At 34.1% G+C, this 11,717-nt stretch overlaps 1 protein-coding gene across 1 annotated transcript; it reads right to left on the bottom strand.

Moving 5' to 3' along the window:
• Window positions 1-7,760: 7,760 nt before the first annotated feature.
• Window positions 7,761-11,150, bottom strand: LOC106745270. Its single transcript, XM_014620721.1, has 5 exons — window positions 10,900-11,150; window positions 10,160-10,498; window positions 9,888-10,089; window positions 7,974-8,129; window positions 7,761-7,808 (listed from the first exon to the last, which is right to left on the bottom strand). Exons 1-5 carry the CDS (start codon window positions 11,148-11,150, stop codon window positions 7,761-7,763), a joined length of 996 nt encoding a protein of 331 aa, XP_014476207.1.
• Window positions 11,151-11,717: the final 567 nt, after the last annotated feature.

Here is an 11,717-nt window from a genome sequence, read left to right as displayed (position 1 = left end):
TTCAAAAAATTCATTTTTTGTCATAAATTAACATATTTATTCAAAATAAACTCTTCAAGTAAACAACAATGAACATAACTGTAAATATTTAATGTAAATATTGACTTGTTTGTCAGAAAGTAGATACAAACTATCTAAAGCACAATTTCTATTAAATGTATGCGAATCGACTTTTAAATTTAATTTGAATTATTGACTTATCGAATAATTACTTCGACATGAAGATCTCAGAAAAGAAGCTGTATTAAAACTATTTTAGTGGGAGGTCAAATGAACAATTTGACCTGATTTCATTTATCTTCGCATGATTCGAAATGTGGAAAACAACGCAATAAAATGTTAAATAACGAACATAACATTCAAATGTACATATATTCGTGTGATAATATGCCCAAGTTTGAGAAGAGTGAGGAAGTATGTGTAATTTAATGCCAAAAGTAGCTTGAAAATGTTTCGAAATGCTCTGAAGTAGAAATGCGGTATAACAAATACCGGCTATTATGTATTGACATGTTAGTATCACTGCGATAGACAACTAAACAAATGATTCTATAAATAATAGCTAGCATACATCACCAATAGTGGGGAGATATTAAACGGAGCTGTAATATCACCTTCTTTATATTTTACGCACTTTATGTTGTAATGTTACTAACTTTGACATTTTGTTAAACTTTTCTCGAATCATTGTCTCTTTCTGTTCCATTGGTTTAAATGGTTTCTCTGATAGATTACAAACCATATACGCAAAGCTTTTGTGATTTATACTTATCGACATTATCTTCAAATTTGCAATCGTTCCAACAAAAATCAAATATATCGCCTCGGTTACTTCGTTTGTGTCGTTGGCTTGAAATATCAGGTACATAAACAAAGTCGTATTGTATACGAATAACATCCCATTCAAAAAAATTGTGTAAGCATTGTATATAATGCTTTTCATCAGCGATGTCCATGACAGAGGTCGCCAACCTCCGGCGACTGTGAGAACTGATAGTGTAAATTCTATTATGTGCGTCTCGGAACTTTTGCTTACCTCCCTTTTATATAAGTTGTCGTTATTCATATTACTTTTAATTACATATATTTATATGCTGTAGTAGTCAGAGTAAGAGAGAGAGAGAGCGAGAGAGAGATAGTTGTACGAAATGTTTCAAGAGTGTATTCGTAAAAATTAGCCGCCTATATTCTTGCATAATTATTGATCACACTATATTAACTCACGTAGAATTTTTCACCCATTCGTATGAATTATTTAATTCGACTGATTTAATAAGACCTTTATCGCGTATGTGAAACAAATCAGAAAGGGAAGAACTCTTGGATAATTTGGACAAAACAGAAATCTTATGGTGCGAGAAATCCTTGACGACGTTTTATACACTTCTTCACCTGAATTCAGACCAACGACGAATGAACTTTTTAAAATGTTCGCCCCCGATGATGTCGGACGCGAACTTCTTTATTAATAATGAAGAAGACGGAAAGCCGCTATACCCGTAATTTCTTACATTAACGTTTATATATCAAATGAAAAAAGTCAGGATATATAATATAATGGAGAAAGCTCCGAATGTGTCTATACATTTTTATGAGCTTCGGAAGACAATTCATAGCCTCTGTCAGAACTTTTTCTTCGTACATAGCATTATTTGATTATTATTGTAATACGAAACTCCCAACTGTGTTTTTCGTCTGTGAAATAATGCTTTTCTAAATATCTGCTATTATACTCCCAGGAATCTTTATTGCATAATTATTTTATGTAGAGTAATTCTCGCAGGGAAGAGCGCAGTAGAGGATACAATAGCAAGTGCGGAAGGAGGACACACCATATTCTTATTAATATAATATTTCATCGATGTTTTTTTCTATTTCACATTAAATAAAAGCTATTCTATTAAATTCTGTTTGTGGTATAACATCAAACATTACCTCGTCTCATAAAGCGGCGACAGACCAACTTCATAAAATTATCATTACGATGACCCAGCAATAACTCTCGTATACCTCAGTTCAAGATGTAATTACAGTCTTTGTCTACCGTCTACGCTAACTGGTTTCGAATCGTATAATCGTGAGTGCTATCATCACGTATCGATTTCCGTTGTGGTATCGTCGACGTATTCACTACCTTTTACGTATTGCAATGTAAGCAGCGAGTGGGGTCGTGTATTGAAGTACGCAGTGATAATGTCCTAAACAGTTGTATATAGCTATAGATATTGGAAATATATGTAGAGATATTTGTCAAGTGCAGAAATCAAATTTGAAGGATTATAGTCTTAGGGTCATTTACACTAAGCTATGATTAACTCAGTCTTCGATTAAGTCATCCGACAGAGTTGTCAACATAGCAAATGTAACAATAGTTCGTCATTAGAAAGATTGGAAAAGTTGTTTTGTGTTCTTTCTTTATAACCTATACTTGGAATATAAGACTCTATTTGACTTATTCTCAGCACTATGCGTGTAGAAAAAATTTTAGGTTGGGAACGATTAATTGTGTCGACATTGGCTAACAATAAAGTTCTGCTGTTGTCAATACTGCTGGACTCGTCCAAATTAGAGATACTAATTTCTAAATGGAAACCACATTTTGAGTTACTCGCTGATAACAGGTATTTTTCGCGGTATATTAGCACGAAGTACAGGATACACGAAGTAATGATAAATATAGCGATTCGGTTGGAAGTACCGTCCTCACTGAACTCATTTCTCACAGTACTTTTATTTGAAAGAGACAAGGTATTGGACAGTAAGGTTATGACACTTTTTGTTTAATTTTATAATATCTCGTATACAATGGAATAATATATTTTCCGAGAATAACTAAGAAACAAATTCCTTTTTTATACATGGGATGTATTCCGAAACTTATTTAAGAAAAAATGTGTTGCAATCTTTCCATCCAGTTCTATAAACATGCGGACGCACAAAGAGAGTTTTTCTCTTATGCTGCATTCTCAGATATCACGTACGTGCATATACATACTTACGTTTCATAAAAAGATATTCTATACTGGATGTGCGTGCGTGCGTGCATGTGTGTGTGTAGTACCAGGTATGTGCGCAAACGGCGCACATGACCAAAAATCGGTACTCGGTCGCCCTCTTTCCGTGAGAAAGCGCGAGCCCCCGGCTCCCCCTTGGTCAGGCCACGCCTGAGTGACGGGCAAAATTTTGCGTCGTCATAATATATATATATATATATATGTGTGTGTGTGTGTATAGAGAGAGAGAGAGAGAGAGAGAGAGAGAAAATTGTTAAGTGCTGAAATCAATCTTGAGGGATACGAGTCTCAGTAACATAACGCGATCCGTTTTTTTAATTGCAAGTACACGTCAATCGCGTCCGAGACAAATTATATTTCTTTTATATTAATTTTTTTGGTTATATATTATACTCTTTCATATGAATGAATTGTAAGGAGAACACGATGTTTTAAATGTCTAACAGCAATATTATAGTCACTAAATATGACTATAATTATGACTGTCAACAGACGATTACAAATTCAGTGAACAACGTAACTTCCTTATAATTTTTATAATCATAAGTTGCAATGTCATAAACACGCCTCATTTTATTTCACTTACGCTCGCGTTATTGTTCTTCTTTCATTTGCACCAATAAGTTATAAGCGGAATACGATGTTTTAAGCATCTGAAATAACAAAAGTTAAAATAGCTATTATGCAGAATATGCAGAATCAATCTATTAATTTTATCTCGTTTAATTTTAATCGGTTTTTGTCATTTAAGCGTAATCTAGCGAGATATAAATTTAATCTCGTCAATCATCATCAAACTCTATACGAGTATATGTACCAACTGCTACGAAAGAATCCAAGTTCATGGACAAGATATGCGCAGTCGAGATTTCAATGGGCACTTCCGCACTTCCGCCTATTATCAATAGGCTCTTCTTAACCTGATTATTCAACGTCGGCCAATTCATTTGGAATATGCTGTCACTTAGTTGTAGGCTCTGTCAAAGAAATAACTGTAGTGCATCCTATTTATTCTTTAACGTTGGCGATTTAATGCTTCTGGTCTTTAATTATGATCATATTGACTTATATCGCCAAGAGCGAAAAATTACGTGAGAATTATTTCTTCATACAACACAATATATATATATATATATATATATATATATAGTACAAGGATAAGTATTACATTGCTCATGTACAGAGTGTTGACTTACATACAGAGTAGTATGCTAGGTTGCCGCTACAATTGCACGCGTGAGAGAGTTAAAAGGCCCTTCGCGAACTCGGGTTGATCGCACGCATTCTCTCCGCGTGCTCTTACAACAGCAACCCGGCATACCGGCCTGTAAGAAGTTAGCCCCCACTTTTTGAATTTATTTATTTCGACAGTTGTGCTGATTTGTGCTAGGTTTATGCTACATTATGCTCGAATGATAAATTTGTAATATGAAAAATGTACGAGAAAAATGCAGAAAATGATTTTTTTTGCCAGCCCGCATTTTGTACATAGACTGCGAACGCGAAGGGTCGCGATTAAAAATAAAGTAACCTTTAAATTCTTGTGCCAGCGAAACTGAAGTTATGCTGATTTGTGCTATGCTAGTACAAATCAGATATGAAATTTGATCTTGTTTGGTTAACTAATGTGAATGTAAACGTTAAATTTATACTGTTTTGCCCAAAATCGTTTTCATCGTTTTATTTCTTTTATTATTTTTTATCGAAAATGGTCGAAGGTTCGAACCTTTTATTATTATTTTAACACAATGTTAGCACAATTAAAAAAATTGCAATAATCGGAAAGTGGAATGCTGGCAGAAAAATTGTTTTTCTCATTTTTGTTGCGCATTTTTCATATTACAAGTTTATTCGAGCACAATATAGCATAAACCTAGCTCAAATCAGCTATTAAAATAAATAAATTCGAAAAGTTAGGGGCTAACTTCTTACATGCGGTATATGGCTCTGTATGTATAATATACAACATCTTATACAAATGAAATTCATCAAACTGACAAGGAGAGGACACAGTGAGCTCCTCACCGATTTTGATTTCTTTGATACGTGATGAATCTACATCAAATATGAATAGATCCGTGTCCGAACATTTCGTCCAATGCAGCTTGAGAATAGCAGTTTTTAATATTTGAAATTTTAAGCGTTCTGTAGTATATTTTAAAAGGTTAAAAAGAAAATCAGCCAATAAGCAGAGTCGCGTGGCGTAATTGATAGACGCAAGACTAGTAATAGTAGGAAAGAATGCAAAATCGATTAAACTACTATTATCAAGACGTATCGGACAAAACGTTCGAACAGAGGTCCATTTATAAATTCACCATATATAAAGAAATCAAAATCGATGCGGAATTCACTATGTCCTCTCTTTGTAAAATGAAAAATCCTTTATTATTTTGCAAACAAGCAAGATAATTATTGAGATAATAATTAAAGAAAAATATTGATGAATCGCGGAACGCGCTGCAAAATGACGAGCTCTGTAAGATAGTCTGGAGAATCATGTCAAATATATTAGAATCAGATTAAAAGTCACACTTACCTTTACTTTGACTTTGTTTCCAAACTAGCAGTAGATGAATATTTGTGTCAGTATGCAGCATGTGTACATAACTAACGAAACGTGGTTCGTGTTCGACGATGGATTAGTCAATTGATATAAATTAGAACAAATCACCATTGTACTCGCTATAAATTGAAGTCCAATTATTTGATTGAATCTTGTGTTCACCAATCGTGCAAACCTGCAATTAAATTTCCCTTTTTATCTACGATACTTTTCCATTACAAATCCGTAAAATTTCTCGTATCGTATCGAAATCGTACGGCACCCATTCTCTGTATGTTAATCTTCTTTGCCTGAAGTCGGTGAGCAACAATGTTAGAGCGATGAATGAGCACGTTGTCTCAATGAGAATCGCGTAGCGTAACGTGTTATTTCTGAAAGACAGCTGAAAAAATTGTTATGTCCGTGTTATTTCTAAAGTCCACTCCAGATGATATGGCAAACATAAGCAACGTTGGTCTAACATTGCCAATGAATGTAATCAAATTAGATCGGCATAAAAACTTGTATAAAAGCATATTAAAATATTTATGCACACAACATGGCAACTATTATATCGATCAACGAATCACATTGGTGGTTATTTTCCATGTCTTGAAGAGCGGACTTAATGCAAGTTTGGACGGAAATATATGAGATCATTTTATGTTTATTTTTTTCTCATATTTTTCAACAATAGAAAGCGTTGTTTAACTTGATAGTTAACTCGAACATATTGTAAGTTATATCTCGTGGATTCACTTTATAGAATGATCTCTCTAAATTTCTTTTTGTAATTATATAAATTTATCTAGAAAGAGAGATAAAGAGTATATATGTGTCCTGTAAAATTTTTAAATCTTAATATTTTAATATTCCAAAAAAAAATTGACGAAACATCGAACAATACATGTGTATTCCCTCAATTGAGATATTTACTGTATTATTTTCTCGAATTTCTGTTAAATTTCCATTTCATCTCGATCCAACGGTTTAAACGGTTCCTTGGTAAGACTGTTAATTAACGCTGTGACATTTTCATAACTTATCCACATAATAAACATTTTGTAACATCCAGCAGTTATGGTTAACATCATGTTCAAATTATTGGTAAAGTCATCGGGATTGTCGATGATCAGAACTATATCCAGTTATTGAGAAAGTATATATCATACTGATTAGGTATAATCTGTAGATAGTGTAAGCTATGCGTCTGGGCAGGGTAGTCCACGACTGCGATGAGCCTTAGCCAGTAAGTGTAACGCCATTACTTACCTTCTGTTCTTGAAATATATATATATATTAAGTTGGCAAGGATGAAATTTGTAGTTAATAATATTGCCAACTGTAACAGCTTATTATTTGACATTAGCTTAATATATTACCGTTCTGTTTTTTTTTTTGTTGGAAAGTTACATATCTCGCCTGTTTAAAGAAATCATTGTAAGCTATTTGTAAGCTAAAAAATATTAAAACCTTTTTTTAAAAATTAATTTTTTGAAAATGGAACGGTCGGAAATTCGCACTATTATGAAGTATGAGTTTTTACGTGGAACTACGGCATCGCAGACCGCGCGAAACATTAATAGTGTATTTGGTTCTAGTGTCACTACGCAGCAGACAGTATCAAATTGGTTCGCCAAATTTCGTACAGGTAACTTTGACCTCACAAATGAGCCACGCGGTCGCCCAGAATCAAAGGTCAGTAATGACGAACTAAAGGTCACCGTTGAGTCTGACTCATCTCAGAGTGCCTATGAATTATCGTTGAAGTTTGGTGTTAGCAAACAAACAATTTTATCTCAAATCCTTCCTTGGCGCGATTTTTATATCTCCATACTTATTGCGAATATTGATATAGGACTTTTATGTTTACTTGAACTTTGGTAAGGTTGCTCTAGGACATCCTGTATAGGAAGGTGATTAATACTCAGAGATTCACTAATGTAATTTATTCTTTCATATTAGATATTTTTTTACGAGATATATTTAGAAAATAACAAATATATTTCTTGAAAATATCATATTATATATAAATATTATTTCTGATCCACTGATCGATTACGATAGTGAATCTGTACATCATTGTAATGGACTGTTTTCTACAAGTACGTTATTTTCCATTTGAATTCTCAACCGTTATCTTTACGCTTGTTGAATCTTATTTATAAGATTAATATGTTTTGCGAATATATAATTTCCCTTTACATAATTTGAAGTATATTATATATTGAATACGACACCTTAAGGAGCTGCGAAATATATGAGTATGTCTAAATTTTTTTTTAATGGGTTTGATAACATAGTGGCTATTAGCTATGTCGGCAAAATAAAAAAGTATATAGACATTATATATATTATATAAAAATCTATTAGTAAAGTCGGTCGCGGCCATGGAATTTAGATTTATTTCTAACCTTTCCGAAGGATTCGAGGTTCATCGTAAGAATATGTGCACTGGTAAACTCGATAGGTATTAGAGAACGATTCATAATCATTATAAGATTTTCTTTCCTTTTCTTGTCTAACGCCAGCCAATCCATGGCGAAGATTTGATTAGAAAGTTGAACGCTCTATAATAGAAGTTGCAAGACAGACATTAATTGGCGTGATTACAATATAACACTCTTATTTATAATTATTATAGTCAAAAATTATAATGAAAATATTAAACTGAATAATTATAGTTAAAAATTATTTCGTCGATGATGAAAAAAGAAGAATTCTGTCACGTCATTTTATTCTCTTCCGCTCTTCATTCTATTAGGTGTACAAATTAATTCGGTACCCTTTTTCATGAAATTCAAAGTTTATTCACAAAAAACAAGTACATATTTAATGTTAGAAGTAACCTCTATTATTTTCGATGACTTTACTCCATCTTTCGGGCAACTAACGAATGCCTTCGCGGAAGAAACTTGGTGATTTTGACTTGATAAAATCATTGATGCTTTTTCGGACCTCGTTAACTGTTTTAAAGTGCTCATCAGCCAATGATGTTGAAGCGACCGAAATAGGTGGTAGTCCGATGGGACGAGATTTAATGAATAAACCGCGTGAGGGAGAACGTTCCAGCCCAGCAATGTATACGTAACGTCCGTAGTCCTTTCTGCGATATGTGATCGAGCGTTGTGGTCGTGCTGCAAAATTACTTGCCTACTTCCGCTGCCAGTAGCCTCTTTTGCTCCAACGCATTGCTCAAACGGTTGAGTTGTTGATAGTACTTGTTGTTGTTGATAGTACTTCACAGTAACAGTCTGGCCAGGATCCAACAATTCCTAATGCATCACACCCTTCATATCCCACCAGGTATTCAGCAAAAATTTTTTTTTGCATGAATATTGGACTTTGGAGTCGATGTCAACGGTTGACTGGAATCTACTCACGATTTTTTGCGTTTAGGATTATCATATAATACCCATTTCTCATCATCCGTAATGATTTTGTATAAAAAATCTGTTCTTTTGAATCGGGTCAGCAGAAACATTGCCATGTTGAATCTTCACTCCTTGTTTTCCGGGTTCAGATTGTGCGGAACCTACCTTCCTTCTGAATTTTATCGAGTTGATGTAGACGATGAGATGTGTATTGTTTAGTAACTCGGAGTTGTAATGCAAATTTCTGTTGAGTATGAGCGGAGTTTTCAATCAACAGTTGTTTGAGTTCCTCGTCGTTGAATTTTTGTGGTTGACCCGGACATTGTCGATTCGAAAGGTCAAAATCTCCGTTTCGAAACCTCTGGTACCATTTTTTACACGTTTTATGTGTTACAGCGTTTTCACCCAGAGCGGCACAAATCATCTCCGTAGCTTCAGTAGCGTTTTTCTTTCATTGAAATGCGAAAAAAATACAGTACCTTATATCTACTATAGGCTACTTATCGACTGCCATCGTGTTCACTGCTGTTTCGTGAGGTTATATCGCCTGCTTCGGCAAAGCATATAGTATCTTGAGAACTTAGTGGTATACATTTAAAACCCGTAAAACGGCCGGAAATTATTTAGTATTGAAACGGAGTTATAAGGCGTGTAATATAAAGGACATTCAATTAATTTGTATACCTAATATTCTGCATCAATAGAATTTTGTCGTAACAATTCGTTAATACGTTGACTGTGACATTGATTTCAAATGAATATACAAAAAATACATGAATTACCAAAGTTATAGTAAATAAATATTACATAATTTGACGCATGTATCTTTTATTTTGATTCGGTGACTGCACATCCAATTTTTCAAATGCAATTAATTATACTTTATACATGACGTCACGAGACGCGTGCAATACTCAACAACGACCTCATGGTATTCAATGTGTTAATCGATACCTTTAATTTCACTTCGTTCCCGTACCAACAGTAAATGAGAATTTGTATTAGCATACAGATTGTGTACAACGCTAACGGAATATACTTCGGGCTTAATTCCGCTCTCGCCAATCGATACAGATTAGAGCACACCACTAATGTGCTTACTATGAATTGTACGGCGATGATGAACCTGAATTTTTCATTAATGTCGTGGGCGAGCCTACGAGAGAAACATATCGTTAAGACATCGCTGAATTAAAATACGTAAAATTTTTCGTACGAAAACTGACCTGTAGATGCGATTGTGTAGTTGCACGCATTCGCCGACATCGCTTTGCCGGCGCAAAGATTTCTTCAGCCGGCACTCCAAGATTTCAATCTGGCAACAGATGTACAGTAACAATCCGCAGACCATGTTGTCACAGGCAACGTTCACAATAGACGCGGCCGTCAAACTTATCAATTGATGGAAGTACGTGACGCAAAATAAATATATATTAGAGGAGTAGTTGTACGGCAACCACTCCCTGTAAGCTAAATTTCCATTTCGAAATTCTGTCAGCAAGGACGTTACACCCATACTCGCGCACGTCGACTCGATCATGAATGTGTACACCATAGCTTTCTTCCTGCAAAGCGTCTACGACAACTGTTTAAGCTAATAAAGTTAATTTACACTTATTTTAAAAAACAATGAAAAGAGAAGAGAAGGAAACAAAGAAAGAAAAATGTAAGAAAATTAATATAAAGGCTACTAAAAGAAAGAAAAAGAATTCTTGATCCATCCACTGTGATATTTTTATTTTGTTAGTTTTTATTTTTTTCTTGGATTGTGACTATTTGCTCTGAGATGAAACTATAATTAATTTATTTAGATGTTACATATTTGGCTCTTGCTAACTTTTATATTTAATTCTTAGTTTTCCTAGCAGAACCACTTAAAAAATATTATTAAAATAAGGTTGAATTTAACTTACCCTTTATAAAGATATAACAAATATTTATTCCATCAGTGTTTCTTGGTACTTACTGTATTAAATTATTGAATTTCTGCCGAATCTCGATTTCATCCGGTTCCAATGGCCTAAACGGCTTTTCGAGCAATGTATCTGTGAACATCTTAATATTCTGACGATTTAGCAACAGTCCGAGCATCTTACAAAAAGCCATAACCATAGCTAGCATGACGTAAAATGTGTCCGTGAAATCGTCAGGATTGTCGACGTTCAGGACAATGTCCATGAATTGTGGTACCATGAAGGTGAACAGTAGCAAGGTCATGATAATTGTATATATGTTGTACATTGTTCGTTTGTGAAACGTAGACCAGGAATTCGGTAGCCAGCAGCCGGCGATCGTAAGGGTTATTAACGGAAATTGCATGACTCGCATTTTGTCGTCTTCCTGCTCTAACGTCAAACGAAATGCTTATAATATTACATACGTCTTTTTTCTATTCATGTGTAAGATATATTTTTTAATGTCATTTGTGCACATTAAGTTTCGATAAAGGATTAATATTTGCTAAGCCAAAACTCATTAGTTTTTCTAATCATTATTATCTAATCGTGTTTGGATATACGTGGAAATTATGGCTGTTGATTATTCCGCCAACATATCATTTTGCCAGCTTGATATATATATTTTTTCATTATATTATATCCAGACACGAGGGGAACAATTTTCTTTTGTTTTAGAAAAAAAGGAAGAATGTTCGAAAGTAAGGAAAATTGTAATGATTCATAGCTTCTGGAATGGCGGCAAAGTTTTGTAATGAATTACTTTCAAAAGGAAATCTTTTCCATCCTCTCCCCGACACGATAAAGTTGGGTACAGTATAAATTAACT

Source organism: Dinoponera quadriceps, unplaced genomic scaffold, assembly GCF_001313825.1.
Source record: "Dinoponera quadriceps isolate SergipeBrazil2010 unplaced genomic scaffold, ASM131382v1 scaffold1527, whole genome shotgun sequence".
Classification (NCBI taxonomy): Eukaryota; Metazoa; Arthropoda; class Insecta; order Hymenoptera; family Formicidae; genus Dinoponera; species Dinoponera quadriceps.
This window is presented reverse-complemented; position numbering and strand designations above follow the sequence as displayed.

Bases quoted from the DNA above. Each gene is read 5' to 3' on its own strand.
- LOC106745270 (XM_014620721.1), bottom strand. From the start codon at position 11,150: ATGACCTTGCTACTGTTCACCTTCATGGTACCACAATTCATGGACATT. The intron at 10,090-10,159 runs GTCAGTTTTCGT...TTTCTCTCGTAG, and splicing joins CTACACAATCGCATCTACAG to GCTCGCCCACGACATTAATG. The intron at 7,809-7,973 runs GTTAGAAATAAA...TATATTTCGCAG, and splicing joins ACCTCGAATCCTTCGGAAAG to CTCCTTAAGGTGTCGTATTC.